Source organism: Calonectris borealis, chromosome 3 (genome assembly GCF_964195595.1).
Source record: "Calonectris borealis chromosome 3, bCalBor7.hap1.2, whole genome shotgun sequence".
In the NCBI taxonomy this organism is placed as follows: domain Eukaryota; kingdom Metazoa; phylum Chordata; class Aves; order Procellariiformes; family Procellariidae; genus Calonectris; species Calonectris borealis.
Window position 1 is genome coordinate 93,053,992 of NC_134314.1, and position 26,470 is coordinate 93,080,461.

The 26,470-nt window shown below is 40.4% G+C and overlaps 1 protein-coding gene across 1 annotated transcript in view; it reads left to right on the forward strand.

The window, feature by feature from the left end:
- Nucleotides 1-26,470, forward strand: part of RASGRP3 (RAS guanyl releasing protein 3) — a 65,154-nt gene that overhangs the window by 32,566 nt on the left and 6,118 nt on the right. Inside the window, exons 2-13 of the mRNA XM_075146702.1 lie at nucleotides 354-544; nucleotides 2,068-2,170; nucleotides 2,842-2,904; nucleotides 4,066-4,197; nucleotides 5,486-5,633; nucleotides 7,988-8,161; nucleotides 8,542-8,658; nucleotides 8,962-9,237; nucleotides 15,817-15,894; nucleotides 20,120-20,236; nucleotides 22,524-22,639; nucleotides 23,434-23,581. Coding sequence (XP_075002803.1) covers nucleotides 475-544; nucleotides 2,068-2,170; nucleotides 2,842-2,904; nucleotides 4,066-4,197; nucleotides 5,486-5,633; nucleotides 7,988-8,161; nucleotides 8,542-8,658; nucleotides 8,962-9,237; nucleotides 15,817-15,894; nucleotides 20,120-20,236; nucleotides 22,524-22,639; nucleotides 23,434-23,581 — 1,542 coding nt within the window. The 5' untranslated portion in view covers nucleotides 354-474. The remainder of the gene's footprint in view (nucleotides 1-353; nucleotides 545-2,067; nucleotides 2,171-2,841; nucleotides 2,905-4,065; nucleotides 4,198-5,485; nucleotides 5,634-7,987; nucleotides 8,162-8,541; nucleotides 8,659-8,961; nucleotides 9,238-15,816; nucleotides 15,895-20,119; nucleotides 20,237-22,523; nucleotides 22,640-23,433; nucleotides 23,582-26,470) is intronic.

The window sequence follows — 26,470 nt, forward strand, 5'->3', positions numbered from 1 at the left end:
ATGGTTATGATTAAAAACATAAAAGCAGGCTTATTAACAAAAAGTGACTTATCAAGTGTAAATAAAATGACCTGAACAAAATGTGCGTCATTGTACATGCATGCCCTCATTTACCATCTGGTTTCTGTTTTATGACCCTTGCTATGGATTTATTTTTTGCTAGTGGACAAACAATTGGACAACACTTAAAAACACAGGCTGGAATGTAGGGAAAGCTTATGGCAGTCTTTCATGTGCTCTGTATCATGTGGGGAAAAAACAGTTTATAGAAAAGATAAGCTGAACTGTAAACATTGCATCCTGATAAGTCTTCCGTATAGTCATATAGTTATGATTTCTTTTACTTTCTTCAGATTTTCCTTGAAGTCCAGCTAAGAACACAACCAACAATAAAGTGAAAAAGCTGTGCAGCTGAAGAAGCATCCTTCTACTTGGTGAAAATGTCTCTTTTTTTTTGACAACAATTAAAGGACAATGGGGTCAAACACACTTGGGAAGGCTGCAACATTAGATGAGCTTTTGAACGCTTGTATTGAAATGTTTGGTACGCTTTTTCAATATTTGACTTTGCTTTGTTCTTGAAATTAATTTTATAATATAACCCCTGCTGTTCTCTGATTTAGCCAGTCTTTTCCTTGGCAAACAACATTTCTGTTCTGTAAAATTTTCCGTGTTTCATTTTGGCCCAGAATCACACGAGCCAGAATTTTAATCACATGCATGCTGTATTAAATTTTCTTAATACAGATAATGCACTATGGTGGATATAGTGGTTTTTAAAATGCTGGCCTTCACCAGGACAAGAATTTAGTTGAATTATTCAAGGAGTTATTTCTGGCATTGATCTTTGTCTTGAGTGGTTACACAGCTGCATTTCTGACCAGTCATTTTTTTGAAAGGTTTTCCGAATCATCATGCAATAATTGGCAAGAATATGACTTAAGGCTCCGGTAATCTTTTTACTCTTATTAAAATGTGATGTACCAGGTTTGAGGGAAAGAAGTGATGAAATAGACCTTGATCCATAACACCATTAATCATGACATATGTCACATTGCAGTCAGATGAGTTCATGGATGGGCTTAAATGCTTTGAAATGGGGCCTTAATTTACAAAGCTACATTCAGATTCTCTTGAAATGCAGGACAGCTTTTGATTGGAATGAAGTATTGATTTTTTTTTCCCTTGTGGAGAGAAAGAAGTATCTAAAGGTGAGAGACGTGAAATAATTAAGGGGCAGATCTTGCTACTGAGTGTAGTACATCCCCATATATCCATGTTTGTAGACCACTATCATCAAACCTGTTGTTCTAAATACCTAATGAGAGGTAGCAGAGCCCATAGACTTGTTGTCTGTTAGAAATCATGCCTCTCTTCCTTGTACACACACTCTCTTGACAACTGTAGTCCATGTGTTGTTCCTGTTTCATACATGCATATCGACTACTGTCTTTTAAAAGAGTGACAGACAGAAAATAACCTAAGATTGCAGATGTTGAGGAACATTGATGGTCAGCCAGCGTGCTAGGGAGTAACTCCTTCTGTAGCTTCAGTGGCTATGTTGCAAAGACACAAGGATCTGTACAGCAGCTGGAGATGGGACCCTAGGCACAGATGTGAGGTGTTGCTTTGAAACTTAATTCCTCGAGGCAGATCCCTTTTCTAACAATGTAATTGTTGGCATAAGGCTATAAGGCTGCACTAAAAGAAATATTGTAAGTGGTTGTACATAAATCATCTCCCTGCTCTTTTGGTGGAATAGTTTTGGATTTGTTCTTTGGATTACTGGCAGTCTCTTTGTATAACGTTTAGCATAGAGCTGTCCATACCCTGTTTTTCTAGCTATGGCCTGTTATCGACACTGATTATTTTTTTACCTACCACTACAATCTAGCAGTAGTTATCACTAAAGGAGCATTTGTGTTCTTTGGTTTTGTTTCCTACCTATTTGGTAGATATGCCCCAACATTTCCACTTTTGATCTTTTTTCTCTGACTCCACTTGAAGAATAAAAGCTTGTCTCTGTCAGTGAATAATGTGGTTAACTCACTTGTTTCTCTTTTGCAGATGACAAAGGAAATCGGTGCTCCAGCCATTTGCCAAGAACCTTTCTTTTAATGCACCGGTGGTATCTGCCTTCCACAGAGCTGGCTGGCAAGCTTCTGTCCACATATCCTTTCAGGAAGACTTGCAAATTGACATTACTATGCCAAAAGCAGACTGTTTCTGTGACCGCATGTAAAAATGTGTCAATTAATTAGTGACAAACAACGTTTAGGAGTGAGATTTTTTCAGCCTAAAAGGTGGAAGTCTGTAAGCTGCTTTCTGCTATTGGTTGTGGGCTTTCTCCATCTGTACAAGTTTGCTGAGGCATACTTTGAATTAACTTTGAATAAGTGGAAATATATTGCCAAGATAACATTTCAAACGTGTAACGGCCGGCTGGCCTTGGGCTAGTAGGAACTTGGTACTCAGTGGTAGCTAAGAACCTATATGTCATTTATACCTCTTAAAGTCTTCAGTAATCAGAAGTATTATCGTATTTGGTTAACCAGAGCGGGCAAGAAACCGTTCAACAGAATATTCAGAATAGTATAATAGACGCATTTTTGCTAGGGCAAAAACCAAAGTGGCAGCCAGGAAATGGTCTGTCCCTCCTAAGATGCTGTGAAAGTGAATGAAATATCAGAGCATACCGTGGTTATGTCTAAAAGAAAAGTTTGATATTTTTGTTTGTTATTCAGTTTGTTTGTTATTCAGCTGGGCTAGTGTCAAAGTCTTCTGTAGGTAAAAACAGCATTACTGAATCAAGGCACACAAAGCTTTCTTTAACTAGCCTACGTATAGAGATGCCAATGGGGAGAACTGCAATGAATTCAGATTAAAAATCTGCTATTTCATGAGGTAAGCATGCTTCTGGTCCTCCAGCATTTTGTTTTTATGCTTCTGTGAAGAGTATCAATGTAATTTCTTTTTGTAAAGATTAAAACTAAACCATGGAAATATAAAGCTTTTCTCTTCTTTTTTTTTTTAACTTGATCGCCAGTCCATAGTGAAGAGTGAATTTCTGTGCTTTGAAAACAATTGTTTACGTTGAGCCATCCAGCCTTTAAGACACTTAACTGTATTGACCTAAAAAGCTGATTGAAAACTTGCGCTATGATTTACCTGGTGTTTGAGTGTGACATCTCTTAGGGCGAGACTGGTTCCATGCCACACAGAGGAAAGACACATTTTGCTTCAAGATGTAATCTAGTGTGGTAGAGGAAGAGTGTCTCTGGGCTGTCGGCTTCAGTTCACGCACGACAGGAGTGTGTTAGTGATGTCAAAGCTATTATAGGTCGAGTATGTTCTGATCCTTGCGCCAACTGTCTCTGACCTTGTTTCTGTGGGAAAGCTTTCATGTATTAGGCTGTGCTTGTGTAGGAACATCTCTCTGTGAAAGAGAAAGCATGAATTTTTAAGCTAACAGGATATAACCTGCTTCCCTCAAACTTTTTCTTTCTTCCTCTGGACTGAGTTACATCACTGTGAAGAAAGGGAGGGAGGTATTGAAAGCAAGACTGATAAAGCCTTTTCCATACCCCCTTAAATACCAGAGGAAACATCTCATTTACGTGGTTATCATGGTAGAACTGCTACTCAAATTCATATTTTTATTTTCATTGAAAAATCTTTTCTGAACAGATAAAGTGTCTCACTTAGACAAGGGATAAGTGCAAGTGTCATCTGAGTGTCCTGGAAGCGTGAGTCAGGACACATGTGTGTGCCTTTTGTGCGTGTCACCTGAGGCATCACTTAAATTTCGCATTTCGGTAGAATGCTGCTGTGCTGCTGTGGTGAGTTAACCAAAGGAAATTATATGATAAAGTGGCTTTTGCCACTTCAGTGTCACAGATAATCACAGCAGCAACAAGTTGGGGTAGTCCACCCTCTCTGCCCAAAAGCCATTGGGTCTGAAATATTTGTAAGTCCTATTGAATAAAATGCGTGTATATATATGCAGCCACTGAATGTTACACCTGAATCCCTGGGCATCTCTGAACCGCTGTCTGTGGATTTCAGATACTGGATTTTGGAATTTCCTGCGGAGTTTAACTTGGATCTTGGGCTGATTCGTTTAACTGAAGAGTTTCGAGAAGTAGCCAGCCAGCTCGGATATGAGGATCACATCCATCTCATCGATATCTCCAGCATGTAAGCATGTTATGAGCTTCAACATCTTTCTCTCTGTCTCTGTAAGAGCAGAATTCTAGTTCTGTGCAAAATATAAAAATATTAAGGGCCATCTTGATGTCGAGAGAGCAAAAACGCAGTTACAAAAAGATTATATTTTCCTCTAAATTTGAAGTTACTAAAAAGTTGAAATTCTAGTTGTAGTGTCACAGTAAGAAGAAGATTCTTATGTGTATATAAGTTTTTAATGTAAACGGGAAAGAAATAATTTTCCTGACAAAGCTAGTGCCAATTGAGTGATTAATATTACTTTTTTCCTATAATTTTTTCATACAGAATGACAAGCAATGCAGTGACTGGCATGTTGTGTAAATCTTGCATTTTCTCAGGGAAGCTTTTTTGTTCTCCCATCAATAACCTGTTAATTTTTTCTAATGGCTTTCGGTGTACTTCTTTTCTATGATTTAACTGGATAATCTTTAGCATTCACATTTGTAGTTTTATTGCATCAAAATGATTACACTACTATTGCCTTGACACGCTGAAATGTAAGTTAACTTTTAAACATCACAGACAGGCTCTTGTGTCTCACCTGATATTGTAGATTTTCATTTAAAATATGGCATATCCTAGTGATTTTTCCTTATTTAAAAATGGCATAGTAACCTGGAAGGACAGCACTACTAATCTAAGGTTGCAAGACTTCCTGCAAGAACAGTACCAGTGAAATCACGTGAATATTGCCTCTTAAATCTTCATTTTAAAATATCATTAGCAACCTCTTTATGCTCTCTGAAGTGCTTTTACTGTATATGGGTAGGAATTATTCCATTGCTTGCAAGAAAATTATTTGCCTGTTTGTCCACCCACTTCTTACTGTTTTGTTAGCTGTTTGACTGACGGTTTCTGATGTTCCGTTATTTCATGGACCTATGGTCTTACAGAATAAAAATTAATCCTTGATGTTATTCAAGTCTTTTTTTATTCTGTATCAGAATTTGGTGTGACCCGTTCTTGTATTTCCAAAGCATTTTTTAATTAAGGCTTCCTGTATTATAGAGAAGAGTACATTGTCCTTTTGTTCTGAAACCTGCTATGATTTATCATTTGCAGTAGCGCCTCTGAAACTCTTATCTTCTGTTATGCTTCTGAATGGGTCTTACTCTGAGTGTTTGTTATGTGCCGGATGTCACAGATCAGAAGGCTCATGGTCTGCCTCTTCGTAATTTCATACTATATGTGCAAACTGTGGGCTACACTCACATATACCCAGACAGAATTGAGAATTATACCTATTTTACTGTTGCAGTCCTTCCTATGACTGGATGAGAAGAGTTACACAGAGGAAGAGAATTTCCAAGAAAGGAAAAGCCTGCCTGCTGTTTGACCATCTGGAGCCCATTGAGCTAGCTGAACATCTCACTTTTCTGGAGCATAAATCTTTTAGGAGAATCTCTGTAAGAAGCCTATAACTTTGTCACTTAAAATTAGGAGCCCTGTCCTTAAAGAGCATTCACATGTTTTAACATTTATGACTTTTTTCCCTCGACATTTCAGTATAGTAAATCTTTATAATCCTTCATATGATGTACATAGTCATGGCTGCACGAGCACTTCCTTGATCTTTTTCATGACTGATGCTTTTAGTGACAGAAGTTAATTTTGTGGAGAAATTCTGGGCAAAAATTACTGCTAAAAGCTACTGCAGCTATGTGTTGCAGCAATTGATTAAACTAATATTATTGTTCAAAATCTTCAGGTGTTTTTTTTTTTTCCTCTGAGGAGAATAGTTAATTACTTTTAAGGAAACATCAGAGTCTTTGCAACGAATAAATTCTGAAGAGACTGAAATATATATAGTCCTTCTGTAGTCTCCTTTCACTCCCAACCGCTTCTTCAGAAACTGTCCTTTCGTTTGCCAACTTAGGATCAGAATATAATTCAGGTTGGAAGGGATCTCAGGAGGCCTCTAGGCCAACTCCCCGCCTAAAGCAGGGTCAGCTCTGAGGTAGATCATGTTCCTCAGGGGCTTAGCCAGTTGGGTCTTGAAAACCTGCAAGAACAGAGACTGCACAGCTTCTCTTTCCTCCTTCTCCCATATTGGCACTGAGGAAAATTCAGATACAGTTGCTTCTTTTCACGCAGGATTGTACATGAACAAGAGGCAAAAATGGATGAAAATTAAAGTAGAAGCTAAAGCAAAACAAATGAGTAACCCAAATGCCAAAAGAAATGCTGATTTCTGCTGGCAAATACCCATATGAAAAGGTCACATGATGACACTGTATCTGGTGGCAAATGGAAGCAGCAAGTTCTCAAGAAGACATGTCCTCTTCAGCAAAAAAATGAGACTTTTTAAAAAGTGTTTAGGAGCATGAAAGAAATCAAACTCCAAGAAAAATATATGAGTTTTTTTGTTAATTTCAAGAGAGGAAGGAAAAAGAGATCAATGAGGAGCTGAGACCAGCCTAAATAGAATTGCTTTTGACGTCATTTAATAATGTTCAAAGGTTTATTACCCTAGACTTCAAATCAAACACCCTACCGTGATCTGTGCAATGCTGACCTCAAAGAAGGAGGAAGGGATAGGAAAAAAGGCATGGATTTCTAACTAGACTTAAGATATATTTTAATTCCTTTAGGAATTCCAGGAAGAAAACTCAGACCTACAATGAATTTTCTTTTTTCCTTGTTGTTTCTAATTTGTCTGTTAATTCTTTGGGTTGAATTTTGCTATCATCTTGGATGTTTCTCTGCAAACAATTAGAGTTAATTAATCTTGTACTACTTGTTATCTCAAAGCTATGTAATTGTAGAAGGTGATTAGTCTGAATCCTGTCTTTGGTTTTACCTATTTAAAAAAAATATGGGGGAGAAGGAAGGGCAGTGTTAACTATGACAGAAAACATTTAAAAGTATCTGAACACTGAAATACTGTTTATCTGCACCTCTGAGACGAACATCTGTGTAAGAGTATATGCCATCGTATGGTCTTCTAGCAGGCAATTTTTGATCAGCTAAGACCGAGAAACCCATGTGGGCTGGCATTGTAAGCAACTCCCCACACAAGCTAAAGTTATGTCATAAGCTTCTAAAAATCTGTCTTTAAGGGACAGCTGAAAAATGTTTTCCAAACATTTAAGGAAATCTAATTCTTGGGAGCCGTAGCTCTCCCATGTAGAACAATGTCCATGAACACACAGGGACTGAACAATAACATCACAAGGAGAAAGATTTATCAGAAGTAGCTCCTTGTGCAACAGAATTTTTTTGACATAGGAGGAAGAAAATGGGTGCATAGTGAGCTTCTTGGGATGCAGTTCAAGCTCCTGTGAAGAGTGACAGAGCTCCTATTGATTTCACTGGCGCCAAGACTTCCCTCTTTACATCAACAATGGAGTTGGTCAGGATATTGGAGTGGGATGAAAGCTCTTATTTATATGCTTCTTGCTTGTAGCACTAGATAATTCCTATAGAGTATCATGCCGTGAGAATGTCAAGTACAACTACACAGAATAAAATGTTGTAAGTGTTGATTAAATTATGGGAAAGATAATTCCATGGCAGTAGTAATCATGCTTATCATGCAGGCTCCTGTATTACCTGACACACAAACACTAAAGTTTTAAGTTGACATTAAGTAGAAAAAAAACAAAACCAACAAAAAAAAAAAAATTTAAGAACGAACTGATGTGCAGCAGTCTGCTAGCCCTGAGTCTCGGTCACTTTCTAACCAAGAGGAGCTTTAAAAAGTTTCAATTTGGTTCTTAAGTTGTCCACCGTTTTACTGAAAATGCCTTTCTTCTGTTAGTTCACAGACTACCAAAGCTATGTGATCCATGGCTGCTTGGAGAACAATCCTACTTTGGAGAGATCTATTGCTTTATTTAATGGTATCTCCAAATGGGTCCAGCTCATGGTTCTCAGCAAACCAACACCCCAGCAAAGGGCAGAAGTAATCACAAAGTTTATCAATGTTGCACAGGTAAGTCTTGCATATGAGTCTTTTTCTTCCAGTATAAAGCAATAATATAAATAGAGATTGCAGTAAACAAATGAACAGGATGCTCTTTGTCCGGTTTCCTCTGTGAATAGCCTCCAGGTTGTTTGTTCTGGTGTGGTATGTCTGCATTTTTAACTAGCAGACACAACTATAAAATAATTTTTCTTTGTTGTATTCTAGTTGACAACTGTCACTATTGTGTGTTTCGTGAAATGCTGAACCTTTCTGTAACATCCCCTGGTTTAGCGATTTCTGCTTTAGCAGTGACAGGTTGTCTCCTTTAGCTTGTCGTCTGTGACACTGGATAGCTGCTACATGTTTTCCCTTGATTTTTAATTACGCATGATCAATTTCTCCTGCAGAAGCTCCTTCACCTCCAGAACTTCAACACACTGATGGCAGTTGTGGGAGGTCTAAGCCACAGCTCTATTTCTCGCTTGAAAGAAACTCATTCTCATCTGTCTTCAGAAGTCACAAAGGTATGGTGGACTCCAGGATACAGACATATTGAGCAGAACATCACCTCTTTGAGGTCTGACGGGTTCTGCAGTGCAAGTGTCTCACTAGCACAATACTTGGATCATGGCAGGGCATCCTAAAAGGCACTTTGGTTGCATTCCTCTCAGTGGAGAAGGATCAGATGGAGATCCTCTGCTTGATTGCCTGTGCCAGAGGGGAAATTAACACTGTCGACACCCTGACATGAGTTGTGCTCATTTAAAACAGATTAAGGGAATGCTATGAGTGCTTTGATGGAGACTTGCTTCTCTGGCTGTTTGTAGGACTGGAACGAAATGACAGAGCTGGTCTCTTCCAATGGAAACTACTGCAACTACCGCAAGGCTTTTGCTGACTGTGTTGGCTTCAAAATTCCTATTTTAGGAGTTCATTTGAAAGACTTGATTGCTGTCCATGTCATTTTTCCTGACTGGATAGATGAGAACAAAGTTAACATAGTGAAAATGCAGCAGCTTTCCATCACCTTGAGTGAATTGGTTTCCCTGCAAACTGCCTCTCATCATTTAGAGCCTAATATGGATTTAATTAACCTGCTAACCGTAAGTATTGAGCATGTTTCAATTCACTTCTGTTATTCAGATGTTGAATGTCAGTAGGAATACTCATATCTGTAGAGATAAGTGCACATTTTTATCCCAGTTTTGTAAAAGAAAAGGGAGAGAATATGAAACAGAAACAATGTTATTCACACATGAGGTGTGAATAAAGTCAAAGAGAGTTTCATTATGGTAGTATGTGGTGACTGGAAGCAGCAACAGGATTGTTATCAATTAATTATTTTAAGGATGACAGAAAGAGGGCTGTATTTGTGTTGGAGAACTAAGTTCTCACTACTTAGAATTGAGGCTTATGTCTCCTGCGCAAAGATCGGGTGACGTGTTGACATAGACACACAGGTGAAATTCCAGCTTGGGCATCACTCTGTTCTTGCTCCCCTGTGCTTTGTGTGAGAGACAGTACTCTTCCTATTCAGTAAATAAAAATGCAGGGGTGTTAAACAGCCCCTGCGACCCCTGCTCTTTCCCCTCTCCTTCCCCCTTGGCAGTGGCTACGTTTGGGGAGGTTTGAAACTTGCACACACAAATTACAGACAAGGATTTGAATGTCCCATTTCAAACCAAAGTGAGATTTCAAAAAGACTGAATAGAACTTTTTTTTTTAAAAGCCGCAACTGACAATGCTAAAAGGAATTCTTTTTCAGTCCCCTTTTTGATATGTAGACAATAAATGTCGTTTTAATAAATACTACACTTTATTTCAAAACATACGGAAGTGTGGAGCCTGAACCATCAGGCCAAATCCTGTTTCCATTAAAATGTAGTCATTTTAGCACTGATCTCAACTGCAGTATTTGACCCAGCACCACATTTTGTTCAGGTCATGGGCAAAAGCCGGTATCTTGGAATTAAAGACAAAACCCGTGAAACTTGAAAAAAACGCATGTTGTTTGTTATAAAACAGTTGATGTTGCAAGAAAATAAAAGTCATCTACTCACTTGAGAGTAGTCTGAAACATGTCATGTTAGGTAAAGGACTCTCTTAATTTGTAATCATTTTATGCTGTTTCTGTTCTTGTTATTTGTCTTTCAGACCTGAAAGAGAATATCCTTGCTCTCCTTCAATCAATAGAATTCTTTTAAAAATAAACTTAGAAGTAAACAAGGTCTGTGTGTAAATAGGACAAATTTGAGAATTTTTCCAGTGTTCATTTTGTTGGGTAGCATGAACTTCTTGAGACCATGTTTTCGTCCAAATTTCTTTTTTCTCTTTTAGATGACAGAAAAAAATCTAGATCAAAAACCAGGGAAAGAATTTGATTATCTCTGAATAGCTGTGTCCAGAACAGGCGATGTCTCAGCATTGTCTCCCACTCCATGAGGAGGTGGAAACCAAATTCCAGTTTTTCCTCAGTCCGGTCACAGATTTGAGGTGACTCTCATTACCTAGCTCATTCTAGGTAAATGCATTAACTGGAGGACTATTGGTCAGGAGCTTTGCATTTTTTTCCTTTCATGCTTTACTTTAAAATGCTCAAAAATGTGCATATCTAGAAAGTAAGCAGAGATTGTAGTTTGTGACGGATTTGTGCTGGGACTGATCAGCTACGCTATGGAGGCTGACAAATATGAGCCTGAGCTTGGAGCTCTTTCCCTCCCTGGTTGTTTCTGAAAGTTCACAGTTTCTTACAAACTTGGCTGGGAGTAGGGGGAAGTGGAACCTCAGGCTTTAGGGAACGGAGCAATAAGAAACTGAGCCCAAAAGGGCAGAAATCAGACAATGTGAAGTGAGAGATGGAAGCTGAACTGCTGCTGACATTTTCATTAGCTGTTCTTCTCTCTTTTGGGTGACAGCCTGCTTTCCAAAAGGAGCAGAAAGCTTCAGATTTTTCTAAGACCTTGCAGGTTCATATCCATCATTGTATGAACCTGAGTTTATATAGTGTATCTGTTTTTCCTTTTTTAAAAAAAAAATTTCCTTTTTTTTGTTTGTTTTCAGCAAAATTACAGGGATTTTATTTATATTTTCATATCTAATTCAGTATATTTCATTTACCAGGAGAAATAATTGAGTGCATGACGGGTACTTTTTCACTTACGATGTTCTGATGTATTCATTCCTAATATAACTCTGCTGACTTTGGTTATAGTTGAGCTAATCTGATTGTAAATAAGTGAAGCTGAATGCTGCAATGTTGATTCCAGACCTGATCATGAGTTAAAATTAACTTGTGCTGCTTTTTACCTGTTAGCATGATTCCACGGTGGTACCTTTTAGTAATGATGGAGGCAGACATGGGTAATCTAGGTAGACAGCTGTAGGTAACCTAAAACCTTTCCAGGGTAATTCTGTCTTCATAGTAGTCACTGGAACTGTAGTTGTGGGTCAAGTACGTTTGGTAGTGTGGGAGTTTTAATTTAAGATGGTGACTCCTGGAAAGGAAAAAAAACAAATTTCTACAAAAAGTTCCTGGACCAGAATTTTGGTACATATCATAATATGCATATTCTCATTTTTCTTCCAGTATGTAGGTTTTGTCCTACATATGAGTACATATGAATACAATATGTACATAGGAATACAATTTTTTTACAGTGGTCTCTTAAAACAGTCATAATGAACTTATATAGTAGATGAAATGTTTCTGTCAATCTTTTTGTTAATAAGAAAGTTTTAAATTATAGGCTGGGGTTAGAGAAAGAGGAGAAGAAAAGCTAGGATTGCAGCCCAAAGCTGACAAGAACTGCTGACTAAAAATAGTAGACCTTGCTATGTGCAAATGGTCTTTTAGCAGATTTAGCCTCCCTTGCTGCCAAAGTCATGCTGTTTTCAGAGCCTGAAGAAATAACTATTCTGTTTATTGCTAGGTCTTCTCTCTCTAATGTAAACTGTAAAAATTTTTCTCATCTTTAACTTACTTAGAGAAACTCCCTTTCAAAATTAGTAGATGTGTATAGACGTGTAGAGTGCTTTTCATTGGCGTGTGAATCAGCTGACCCAACTATTTGTTCACTTCTGCTGTTTTCCCATTAAGCCGCTTCTATCCAGGCAAGCTTTTAGTAAGTATTTTGTCCTGATAAGCAATGTGTAAACCTCTCGCCTGGCCTCCATCCCTTGCAGTGTTGCCTTTTACACCACACTTAGCAAGTGCTAACAGCCTGGCCTGTGCTTGCCTGACAAGTAAATCACTGGGTACTGGTTTGCTAGTCCAACAACTTGCACAAAAAGATAAAATGGGTATTTCATGGACATACGGGAATTTGCCCTGGTTTTTCTTTTCCTCAGTGGTGGAGCCCCATCCGCTCTGGGGGAGCTGATACTTTTCAAGTGGCTTGGAAATGGTGACGTTTGGGGAGACTGTGTTAAGAGCTACGAAGTGAGAGCTTGACTTAAAAACTGGGGCAAGGCCTTGGTCAAGTAAACTTCAGGCCACGTGGTCAAGGGTCTTACGGGCATTTTTCAGATGCTATTGTGCATATAGACCAAAAGGGAGAACAGGGAACAAGAGGACTCTCTGGCTTCAGTGGTAGCTGCTGAATGATAAGCATTCTGGAAAGTTGGTCTCTTTCTTGCCTTAAATGTTTGCACACAAACTTAGAAGTCTGCTTACCCTGCCCCTCTTATTGTCAGCATAAAAGCTTCTAGCTCACCAAATTTTAGCTTTAAACAAGAAGATGAAAGAAGCCAATATTTTGCATGGAAGTTAACATGCCACAAATAAGGCAAAGGTTTGCTGTATGGAGGGCAGTGAGACAAATGCCAGGTTTACCTGCCTAGGAGACTGCAAAAGCTGAGAGGGAGCTCTAGTGATGCAAGTCCTCCCTTGTCATGTGTAAATGAGTCCGAGCTATATGGGCAAGAGACATAAATGTGCCACAACTCAGCTGCCGGTGAGCCAGAGTGTGTTACACAAAAATGGACTCACTTCTTAGTGCATGCTTGCTCTTAGCCTGTGTGGTTCTTCCTCCTTTCCTGCCTTATTGGCCACACTCGGTCCATCTCCACTGACTCTGTACCCGCTTCTGTACCAGTCCCTGGCATCCAAAACCTGGAGCTAAGTAGAAGTAATAAAAGAGGACCTAAGCACAAGCTTGCAGTGCACCAGAGAGGAATAATAGCTCTAATGACATTTTCATCATTAGAAAACTTACATTTGGTAAGGATGCTTAAGGGATTTCCTTACCTGCTGTGCAGTGTTTCCACATTGTTTTTATTTCACTTTATTTATGTGTATTTCATTGTATTTATGTGAATAAAAGCCTGTGGGTAAATGTTTCATCACTTTCTGTGGATTGGAAGTGGATCTCAGTCTCTCAACTAGTCTACAGTGCATTTATACTAACTGCGTTACGACTTATTTGGTGCCACCATTTTTCCCCCACTATTTTTAGGTCTCAACAGCTATTTGTCTAACCTGTTCTGAGACTGTATGCAAATGACTGGAAAGTCCCAGTCATTTGTACAGTCTAGTGAAGAGAATGAGAAATATCTAAACAATCAAATTGAAAGTCACCCTCCCTAACTTGTGTTCAGTAAGTTCCACTTACAAAAAAAGTAGTTGTGCCTTTCTGATGAGTCCCCCACCCTCCTCAATCCCCCCCAAATGCTTGGAAAAATAGGACAGCAATGAAAGTCAAATTTACTGCCACCTGCTGTAAAGGTTGTCCTAGGAAAACTCTTATTACACTTTATCCATCAGAGCAAAACTATAAATAAAATATAAAATGAGATCTTATATAACTGCATAGTCATCATGCTTGTAATTTTTTTGCTAGTATTTGAAACTTCTGTACTAGACAATACCTTGTCCACTGTGTGCTTACACATTGTGCTTAATGAAGTTATAACTGCTGCTTATGATAAAGTCAGATAATTCAGGGAGGGGGAGATACAAACTTGCTCAGTAAATACTGATGCATTTCCATCCCCAAATCCACACCCCGCTCATCTGGCCTGCTGAGAAAACTGTGTGTTTTAGTAGGAACAGGGCAAGGTCTTCTAAACTAGCAATTCTGCTGTCAGTCCCAGCCTGACCTGATAATATCATGTGCTCCAACTCAGTTCTGCTTATTTTATACCACCAAGGAACCTAAGAATACACTCACTGAATAACTAAATACATGAACGATATTTGTTACCGCAGTTACTGGATCTACGTTATCTTTAGGACAGGTCCTTACATTCCCCTGTGACAGCAGCGTGCCGGCTGGGTGAAGGAACCTGCAGGATGCTCAGGCTTTCACTGGTGCCCATAACCAAATTACGAAGGGCAAAAATCAGCATAGTGTGACAGCTAGACAAAATGAATAATGCAATATCCAGACATCTCTAAAGCCATGTCTTTGCTCTGGGATGTGGATTTATCTTGGGAAAGGGCACAACTCCTGTCTGTCTTACTCATTGCACAAAGTTCTGCCTAAAAGAAGGTGGTTCTGCAGTACAGTGTGACTGGTCCCACTTGTTACTAATTCAGCACTTCAGATTGTCTAAAAATAACCTTCTGTCACAGTAATTTAGTCAGTAGTAATTCTATCTGCCTGCTGGGAAACATCCTTTTAACTCAATCTTAGCTTAATTGGGGATTTGCAAGGTAGATGATAACTTCAAATCATGTCAATTACTCCAAAGCCAATTAATGTAGGGACATGATCACAGGAAACATGCAACGTTCGTTTCCTCTCATTGAAAAACATTAGGCACAGTGTTGATTACTTTTCTCCTTCATCACTCCAAAAGAGGACGAATTTACTGCAGACCTGCATTGGTACAAGACCCCAGCTGCCAAAGTAAAACCAAACAGATCCATCTTACTTCAAGTGTATTTATGCCCCTTCTTTTTTCTTAATAAATCCTCTAGGGAAAAGAATGAGAACATGGAAGAAAAATCTTTCATTTATCTAAAAACAGAAGCTGAAAGGGAATTTGCCTTACTTGCTGAGAGGGGATCGGGAACAGGCCAAGCTGGGCTAAAGTAACTGGGATTCTCTTCATGGAGCACTTTGCTGCATCAACAGCAGTGCCAAACCTGGCCTGTGTCTCCCAGGCCTGCCCTGCCAGTGCCCAGGGCTTTCCAGAGGGGCTTTTGCTGCACGGGCTGATCGCTGTAGAAGAGCTGCAGTACTCTGACCCTTCCTCAGCAACAAAATTTGACCAAAACACAATCTGAAGTCCTTCTAGCCTAGCCCCTTTACAACTTCTTTCCTGCGGTTTTTGTATTCACCAGGTTATTTCTCTGAGATCAGTCATTACCATTGAGCTGCTAGAAGAAAGTGTTTTGTGTAAGGGTGGTCGTCGGTGCCAATGCCCCTCTTTGGAGGAGGTCAGCACGCCGCCCCTCTCACTCAACGTGTTGGGGTGCAGGTTGTGACAGCCCCCGAGTACGGCGCCTGCTCGGCTCAGTACAGGCGCGAAGAGCAACGTGTGCTCACCAGCGTGGGTTACGTTAGCGCTGTGAAAAGCTGCTTCCCCAGCAGCTGCACGCAGCTTCGGCGTGTATCCTGAGCTCTGAGTAGCAAAACTTTTTGTTTAGCTTCAGTGGGAGGTATATCTCTGCTTACAAGCCTGTCATATCCAACCCAGACTAATAAATATTACTGGTTTTCCCTCTTTCTTACACATAGCTGTCCCTGGACCTCTATCACACTGAGGATGACATCTACAAGCTCTCACTGGTGCTGGAACCAAGGAACTCCAAATCCGTACGTCTTCTTTTACTGCATTTTGACATATTGCTTATTTTGTCTGCATGCAGTTGATTAAATTTTTAAATGAGAGTTAATGTGTTTCCTTATTCGTATTCACATAAAGCTTTTTAGTGTCTATGCTTGTACAGTAAACACAGTCACTATAGATTTCAGTGGATATTGGGAGAAGTAAATAGTGAAACATGCCAGACTTCATTACTAATTATTTTTCAACAAAATCTCTGCAAGTCCTGGAAAAGATAGTTCTGCTTTATGTGAAGATATCCTTTGTAAGGTTACATCAATGATGTATTGCGTGACCATTACTTCATTTTCTGGGTGCTGGTGCGGTTATATAAAACAACACTGAGTCCAAAGATTTGTTTTAGGTAAGGCACAGCGTTAGCTGTAGTGTTTTAAAAACTGTTTGCTTATGTAGAATTGGCTGTATCTTAGAATCATAGAATCATAGAATCGTTTAGGTTGGAAAAGACCTTTAAGATCATCAAGTCCAACCGTTGGGCTCTCAAGCAAAGTTTAAACACCTCAGAATACCTATTACTTTTTTTTAGTATGCGCAACTAAAGATAATGCTGCATTGCTGCATTTTTCATTATGCTTTGCAAGTCTGAAGATACAGATAAATCTCCTAATTAACAGTTGAATTTCATTTAAAGTATTACTCTCTCTTCTGTTGCCAAAGTTTGGGGACTCCTCTTCCCTCTGAGCATTTCATCAGTGCATTAACATCCTTATTACCTATCATATCCAGCACGTGATGCTCTCAGACTGAGCCCTCTCAAGTCTGACACCAGCAGAAACTAAGGGTGGCTGGAAATGCTTAGCAGGGTGTTAGAGCAGCATCCAGTAATCTGAGGTGATTCATTGCAGTGCTTTTTATGATTTTGAAGTATGCTTAAAAGCAAGCAAGGAAGCAGAATCCCTTAATTTCCAAGTATAGGGCTTCTCTGGGTTTTAAGATAGTTTATCACTCTTGGAGATCAGTTTGAGGACTATGTGTTTGTGCTTTCAATGGCGGATGATGAGCAATAGTAAGGAAGCTATTGAATATTTCCATAGTCAACACTAACTCAGTTTGAACACCTGGAATTTCATTACATTGTTTCATTATCCTTGTTGGATATGATTTCACCGCATTTATTCCCATTTATCACAGTCATTCCGGCTCTCTTGTGCTCCCATTACTGCCAGCAAAGCTGATTTGTTACAGCTCTATGCTGTGGGAGGACTAATGGGCCACTACTGTAAATGAAGAAAATTATCACGTTGCTGCTTTGATCTCCAGCCTGAGCTTTAAGAAGGACAAAAGCAATATCATCAGTGTTGTGAACTTTAACAGTACCCAGCAATTGTGGGAGACTTCTGCATAACAATCAATGAATAACCAGTGACATGGAGGTGTTGCAGCACCCTGATGGGTAAAAAGCTACAGCTGAATCGACAGAAGCAGGACTGTTTGAAGCATACTTCTCTCTGATGGAGTGCCAAAGCACACAAGCTGTATTAGAGGGGAAAGAATCTGTAGAGCTTTTGTATGTGGAAAAATTTGTCAAAGGCAACGTGACACCATAGTAATATCATTCCAACTGCTCCTTGATTTATTGTTGTACAGGTACAACTCCCGTGCAGGTGCACTGCAGAGGAAGTGCCTCATGCTGCTGCAGTCATTTCTGAGGCAAAAGTGGAGCTAATCCGTTAGCGTACGATCCTGCTGTCAACAGGGACTTGAGAAAGACTTTCATTCTCCTAAAACTGGGAGGGGACTCTTCAGTCATTGTAGCAGCCTAAAAAAATACTGAAGACTGACCGCCAGTTGTAGTATAGCGTCTCCCTGTCACACTGTCCTGCTTTTCCCTGCACACTAGTTATTTTCCTGTTGGGAGTTTTTACTAGTACAGCTATTGGCTAGAAGACAACTCTGCCTGGTACAGTTATGCCACTGAAGACACACTTACATAGATTTTTTGCCTTTGAGTAGAATTTATTTCAATGCCAAAATACGCAGAAGTTTGCATCCATCTGAAAATGCTTTTTCAGTCTACGATACCACTATCCCTGTGCTGGTGAAACAGACAGGAGATACAGGCTGAATCACAAAGAGCATGACCAGATACAGTGTTTCTGGGTGTTCAATAAATTCAGCTAGGTAGTCTCTGGACACTGGTTAGTACCTTTCCTCATAGCATGCATTTCAAATACATAAATAAAATTATGGTTGTTCATACAAGTCTATGAGTGAAATAGGAGGAACTGACATTTCCCTTTGGCTAGTGGGCAGTAACATGAAGTTTTTGCTGCAGTTTGTCAAAAACCACAATAAAAATTGAATGAGGCTTCAAATGAAATAGCCCGGAATAAAGAGGAATGCTCCAGTGGATTCAGTCTTTTTCCGCCATTTTGCACTCAGACCAGCAGGAGTCAAAAGCTCTCTGTGAGGACTTCGTAGTGTAGCACCACTCCGACACTTTGATACTGATGCTTTGAGGTCCTTTAGTCTAAGATTTTTTTAAGAGAAGGCACATTTCAAATTTCTTCTCTGACCACAGCTGTAAGAATATCACAATACTGGCAGGTTATATGTTATCATGTAACATGTTATCTTTAAAAGATTGCTGCATTTCTGCATAATTTTAGAGCAAAAACACTTGCCAGCTTGTTGGTCCATCACTGTGTGGTGACATTAATTTTAGAATTAAAATATTCTGTAGGTGCTTTTGACATATAGAGCTGGATATCCAGGTTTACTCTATTTCCTGTTAGACTTTAATTCTGTGGGTATAGGGATTTTCTTCTTCCTTAAACTTACCTGTGCAGATTTGTATGATGATTCAAGAGCCATTCAGGAACGGATAAGAGCTGTTCTGATAATTGAATAAGGAAAAGCCAAATGAATAAAGCAACCCACTAACACACCCTTCTTTTTTTTTCCCTACCAAACATGGTAGAGTATGACCTTATGACCATTTTTCATCTCAATGTCAAAGTCTACAATACCTTTGTTATACACAATAATAACTGTAACATTTTTAGATGGCTCAATGATCTCTCTCTTGACTCACACCAGTTCATAGGGAGACGGATGGGACCTAGGTTTCTTGCTGGTCAGCTAATACAGGGGCCTTCTGAGGTTGTGGGCCATCTCGCTTCTAATCCAAACCATGCTGAAATTTTTCTGCTTGACACTGCCTCACCTGCCGGCTGTCCAGTGGCAGATGCAGGAGAAGGCCAGTACGCCTTGCAGCATTTTTCATGCTGCCTGGTGGTTTTTGAAGCCTTATCTGAAACTGTGTTCAGGTTTGTCCTATATTTTCGACTTGAACAAGCCGAGCTGCATGCCAGAGCTTCTCCCAAAGCACCGTAGTGGCGTGGAGGCTCTGCGTGCGCTGTGCATCAAGTGAGCTGTCAGCTACCATTTCATCAGGACCAAACTGTTTTCAAAATAAAATAGCCTGGCTGGCATTACCTGGAGAGCAAGTCAAAGGTTAGCCCCTTTCTGCTCAGGCTGCCTAGATGACTTAAGCTGTGCGTCCTGGCCTACTGTAAATTTCCTCCTGTCTCTGCCCAGAAAGATTTCGCTCTTGTTCCACTATGGCGTTGGCATTTCTCTGCCACGTTGTCATAGCACGTCTTGGCTGGAAACCAGTGGGATGGCTGAGCGCGATTTTGTCCCCACCTCTGCATCCTGCCCTCTTCTTGGTGCCGCGCAGAGCAGGAGCGTTAACTTATCCAGGCCACCACAGTCCCTCGCGTGGCTGCCGGGCACGGTCCCTCCGGCAGAGTGGTGGGGCCAGGCAGCATCGTGATGGCGAGTTCCTCGGGGGCTGTACCAGGAAGAAGAAAAGCAGGTCTCTGGGCTTGCCTATTTCGGATGCCCGCTGTGTCCAGAGACCCTCCTTCCTTCCCCCTTCCTGCAAGTCTTGTTGCTGTTGAACCCTCCGGAGACAGCAGTGAGGAAAGTCTGCCTGGTTTTGCTTCTGAGCTCGCTGGGCGCTGCCGCTGCCGGCATAGCTGCGAGGTGCCACGGAGAGCCCAACTGAAGCTGTTAGCAGAGGCAAGCAACGCTTTAAAACCTTGCCTGATGTTTTCCTAAGCACATTTTTACAGCACAGGAACTCCAGTAGTTTGTGGTTGTAGCGCTGACATATAGAGCTGCTTTTAGCGGGAAATTCAACTTCATAATTCAGATTTTAAAATCTTTGTGTTCTGGTCCATCTCTCAGCAGCCTACCTCCCCGACGACCCCTAACAAGCCAGTAGTGCCACTGGAGTGGGCATCTGGAGTGGTACCAAAACCCGACCCTACCGTCATTAACAAGCACATACGAAAGCTGGTGGATGTAAGTATTTTGAAGAATATACAAGTCGAAGAGTACAATAGCTTTGATATTGTCATCATTATAATTAATTTCAAGCTTTTCAAGGGATTGTTATGGTTGGGATGAACTTCAGATATCCCGTTAACAAATTTGAGCCTTTACTGATTCTTTCAGAAATATTTATTTTATTCCTGCAATCAGTGATGGGATTAGTAAGCAGGTTTCTCGATACAAAGGAGCAAACTTTCAGGAGCATCCAAAGCCTGGCTTCTGTTCAATAGGTTTGATTAGCAAATATAAATTCAGAGGGCAAGTTGAGTTTTCGCAGATCTAGTCACCCAGTTTATGTCTGGTAACAGGCAGCTGGAAACAAAAATACTCAGAAACAAGGACTCACACATTACTAGGTCCAGAGAAGGTTTCCAGAAACCCTATTTCTGGTTTTCAACTTGCTGTCGTTTGACTGTCCAGAGCATACTACGTATGGTAAAGAAAGCACTGTCTTGGTATCACACTAAAAATTGGGCATGAGGCCATGAAGAATTATAGCTAGGATCTTCCAGCTTCGGTTTGGAAGGTGCCGTGTTAGGTAATGCAAACAAAACCAAACACTACCAGGTTCCTTTGGAGAGACTGAGCCCTGTTGTGTTGGTGTGTAAGGGACTTTTAGTGATGTGAGTCGCGTGCAGAGGAACCAGGAATTGTTGTAGATAATGAAGCAAGATCTCCTTCTGCTTTTTACAAATTAATAACTAAGTCTGGGAGGATCTATTAAATTCTGACCTCGTCTGTGTTACAGGTCATTAATTGGGGTTATATTGTTAAGATAACTTAAACAATCTTCAGTTGTCTCACTCAGACTTCAAATATATCTTGTGGTTTACTTTTTGTACCTGCTCTTTTTTAAAAAAAGTTTCATTTTTCTCTTAATGTGGGATGCCAGAACTGCACATGCTGTTCCTGTATTGCTTTTGTCAGTGCCATATGTGTTGATAAAAATCACTCCACATCCAAACCTCTCTTTGATAGCTTGTTTAAATAGGAGGTCTGTCGCAACTCCTTAATCTTTCCAGAATGTGCTGTGGGTGGGGGTTGTTCTTGTTCCTGTGGGTGGGGAGATGCAGTCCCCCATTCCACAATTTTGGCCTGGTTCAGGACATATGATCTTGAGTTTGACAGGATTAAAACATGTTTTGGGGCTGTTATGGATACAGCTTACCAAGAGGTCCACACCACTCTGTACAGCTGTCTTCGTTTTGCTAATCTTTGCCATCTACTTGCTGCTTTGAGTTGTGCTTTAAAGCATTGTTTTTATTACTAAAAGTGTTGAATACTACTTGGGTTTGTGTTTTGGTTCCTTCGTGATGATGTATTTTTGAGGTCTGCCAGTCATCGGTTACAGGTCATTTGATAGGTGCTTAGAAATTGGCTTCATCACGTTCTTGTTAAAATAAGGACAAAGCAAACACCTTTCAGAGGTCTCAGCATATTAAAATCTTGTCTTTGTCAACCAAATCGTAATCTAATGAGAGAGTTTGTGCTTCAATATGTGTCTTTCAGATAGTCATGTTGACTTTGACACTCATGTTTTTCCCATCAGCATCACATGTAGCTTTAACGCCCCTTGCACATCTCTGCAATCAGTAATACAGAATATAGTAATTCCTTACCAGCTAAGGAGGGCTTCCATCACTGTATGCGACCTTCTAAATTTGATCCCGTGTCTGTTTTTACTTAGTGGCAAGCTGGTGTGGGTTGATGGGAGGGAATGATTATTAGGTACAAAGTGCTCGTGATTTGGATGTCAAAGTATTAGTACACAAATCAGATTGAAACAGTACTGTGACAGAGCAGAGGTGACCAACTAAAAGAGAAGTGAAGCCAAAAACATCTGAAATACTCATGGAAAAGCTGCTGTTGGGTTGGTTTTGGTTTATTTCTTTTTTTGTGATTAAAAAGCATACTTAATGAAGCAAAGGGAGTATGTCACGTGGGACAGAATTTTAGTGACATTTCCAATAAAGAAGAAAAATAGAGCAAGAAAAATTATGTCTGAAAAGGTGTGGAGGACCATCACTAGATAAATACTGAGGTCAAGTTTTCTTTAAAAATTAGCCATTTTTTCCCCTACAGTCCAATAAATATGCATATTGAAGTACCAAGTAGGAATAAAAGGAATAAAACAAGGCAGCAGAGCATCTGATTAGTAATGTTGAACATTAAGTTAGATGTAATTATAAGTTTGAAGAGCTGGTATAGATTCAGGATAGGCTAGATATTAGGACAAAAATTTCTTTTTTTTTCCCAGTCTGTCTTTAGGAACTACGATCATGACCACGATGGCTATATTTCTCAGGAAGACTTTGAAAGTATAGCTGCCAACTTCCCCTTTTTGGACTCTTTCTGTGTGCTGGACAAAGACCAGTAAGTTTGGAGATTTCTTTGTGTTTTTTTTCTTTTCCTCAATTTAAAAACTCATGCAAACCAAATATTGAAGAAACAGTGTCTCCCAAGCTTCTTGTGTCTGACATCTTGCTTCAGGAACTGAAGATCACTGAAGGCTGAATTCTGTTCTCACTTAACTTCTTATGCTGTAGTCGGTTCTGTAAGCCCACCCATATTGGAGTCCTGCTTTACCTGGTACTTTAAAAATCATTTATGTAATAGCTTAATGAGGAATTCCTACTGGGACTGAATCAAAACCCCTGGAATGCCGTCAAATTACAGTGGAGATGCTGTATCCAGACCAGGCATCAGACTGATGAAACAAATAAGTTGTGTACGGGACAGGGGAAATGAGTGTATGTAGCAGAGAGAGGGTAACAAATATTCTAGGAGGTATATGTAACATATATTTCATAACCAGTTGGGCTTGATAATTCTTCTTGTCCAGAATCACTTCGGCTGTCAAGGCTGGTGGTCAGCCAGGGGCACAGCCGCTGGCTCTGTGTGAGGTCAAGATCCTTCACTTAATGGCCTGGTCTGTGCACTGATACCATGAACAGGTGAGAAACTAAGGTCCAGGCTATAAGTTCAGTGTTTGCTGCTCAATGAAGGGTAAGAACCACAAAGGCTCTAAGGGTTTTTTTCTGCCAGGGTGGTTGCAGCTCGTTCAAAGAATGTACTTTGTGTGCTGTGTGCTTTTTGCAATGAGAAAATCCTGAATTGTTCAGTGCCGTGGGAGTGACAGATCGACTCTACTTTTTTTTCCCTAACAGAGATGGTCTTATAAGCAAAGAAGAAATGATGGCTTACTTTCTGAGAGCTAAATCACAGTTCCAGTGTAAAATGGGACCAGGGTTTATTCATAACTTTCAGGAGATGACCTATCTTAAACCAACTTTCTGCGAGCACTGTGCAGGATTTGTAAGTATGTTTTTAGTAATAGTGTATCTTAAACACAACTTTTTACCCTTTAACGTAGATAGGCTGAAACTGGCTCCCCGCATCGCTAAAGTCTCTTGGCCAAATACCTCTTTGCATTCAGAAGCACAAAACACTTACTCATGTTGTAGCTGTACTATCCGGTTTTGTTTTAGTGGCTCCTGAATACTGGCATTTGTAAGAATTACTGTGGCAGGGGAAGAAATAAAATTATGTTAGCTAAAGGATATTAGAGACTATATGAATGGCCTTACTTGGTTTATCTTAAGTTCTTTAATTTGGCTTTATTTCCCATGTAAACAAGCTCAAGGGAAAATGGGTGTCTGGAACAGAGGATGTAGATGAAGCAAAAGCCGTTCTTTCTCAGGAAATTGCACATGGCAACATAGCTATGTTCATAATTCTCTGAATGACCATAACAGCCTTAATCCTTTCTCTATTGAATTAACAGACCTTCTAATTTGGTCGAGAAATCAAAAGTGCTTCCAGCAGTTCTGTACAATAAGATTTTTTTTAATTTATTTGACGTTTTTCTAAAATTTGCTTTTTCTCTCAGCCATAATTTACTAGATGCCACTTATTAGAGTGCTTTATACATAGCTGGGAAATGATTGATTTTGTGAATATTTGTGTTGCTTGTACCTCCTCCAACTTTTTCACTTCAAAACAAGTATAGTAAAGAAAAAGGAATTCCTATGATTTAAAAGTTACATTAATGTACACACCCCACTGAAATCAAATGTCCACATTTAGACAGCTTAAGCAATAAGGGCAGAGGCCCATGTTCTCCGCTTATGTGTGGCCCTTGTACAGGGTGTAAACTCAGAACATGGTCCCTGCTCTCCAGCACAGATCTGCCTCTGCTGTCGGCAGCAAAATCTCCAGCTTGTACTGTGTGAACTTTTCCACTAAGTAGTATTTTTTCGTGGCTGAAAGTAACAATAACTGCACTGCTAAGTGCAAAAACATGCCTCCTCTCAGACCAGCTCTGGTGTTTCTGCTCTTGTCCGTGCTCCCATCTTCCGCTCGCTTCTTTTGTGATGAGTCTGTCTTGTTCAGATGCTCGTGGTCCCTATCGCAATGGCTGATCAAGGCCACGGGGAAGAAGGAATTCCACCTATTTCCGCTAGAACCTTGCAGGTGACATGGTCAATGCTGATTCAGGAACGTGCGGGTGGGCTCTTGCGCTGGCAGCTCCAGCAGACCGATGGGGCAGGGGCGTTCACTGGCCTGAGCCTATTGTTTCAGGCTGCCTGCAGCCTTGGGAAGACGCCTTTGCATTTGTGACATCCAGTTCATGTTTGGAAGGCTTCCATAGCAAAGCAAGGCCCAAGGACTGCCCTGCAATGTCCTCTCTACCAGATATTTTTCTCCTGCATCAATTTGCTAATTGGCCATTGTTCGAATTTTCACGTCTCCCTGATTACATCCAGGGCAGGAATACAAACGAGTAAGGGGTTGTACAGGAAATGGAAATAAGGTCATTTTTCCTGTCAACTCACTGAAGTCATTGGCATTGTCCTGTGGATGAGTTGGGCTGATAGGACAGGAACCAACTACAAAATCTGCTGTGTGTTTGTTCTGCATTTCAGTGCTGCTCATCCTCATCCCTGGGTGGAAACTTAATTTCCAACTGATGCACTGATTCACAGTCAAAATAATGTGCGCTGGCAGTGCAGCAGGATGAATTGCCGTGACAGTTCAATGCGTGCAGTATCCAATAAATATCTGTTATTAAAATGATACAAACTTTAAAGATCAAGCTAAAACCTAATGCCATTAAACAGCGTGAAATTGATATGCCCATGGTGGGCCACAGTTCCGTCCCACAGCTTGAGTTGCACCGCATGGCAGGGTAGGTGACCAGCCATCCCACCGAGCTTTATAATACCAATTTGCACAGATCCTCTTACCTTGGAGCTGGCTCAAGCCAGCTTTGCAGCAAAGCTGTGTCAGACAGATTCAAATCTTTAGGTCAGAATTCATGACACGGCATTTCAGCTAAGCCTCACTGCTGTGTGTAATCATGACGGTGGCACCAAATTTGAGTAGGAGGAAGGTACAGAGCTAAGAAGGTGAGAAGAAAGCTCTTCTGTGGCAACAGGTTAGATCTTAAATGAAAGAAACTATAATCCATGCCTCTTACGGTGATCCTGGCAAAGAGACCTGGGAAAAAAAAGTCATGTAAAGCTGAGCAGCGACAGCCCTGCTGCTGCTCTTCCAAGAGGGGGCTGGGGGGCTCCACTGTCGCTGCCTGACCACAGGCATTAGCAGGAAAAGAGCAAGCAGCAGGCTATCTGTGGACCCTTCTTCCACCATTGTCCCTTCTGTTGTTTTATTCACCTTTCTTCCACCCTGTCTAATCTATTTTGCTTTTCCAAGTCCCCATTTTTCCTTGCAAATTCTTTTTTGCAGTTTGTGGATTTTTTTTCCCCAGAATCTTCCTATTCTGTTTATTTTACTCTTTCCTTTGTATTCTGAATGTTTTCCAGCTCTTCCTTTTGAACACTTCTTTAATGACCATATTCACCCCCTGCGTACTGTGCATGGGTTCTTATAAACATGGTGAGAAGCCACGTGCAGTTTCGACTGCCTGGATGTGCTCACCCTCCCAGGTAATGTTTTGAATGAGGTCAGGATAAATAAACACTGCAGTCCCTGATCTTTTTCCTCTAATGCTAGGGCTAGAAAAACCGCCCCTTCCTCTATCTGCCTCTCAGAGTGAAAATGCTTGTTTTTATAATGCAATGGTTGTAGATACAGCACTTCTGAGTGTATAGATAATGATTTGCTGGGGAATTTTCCTACTTCCAAGCAATTCTGCTCGTGTTGCAGTGAAAGCTTCCCAAAAGTGGGACTGCGCACATTGCC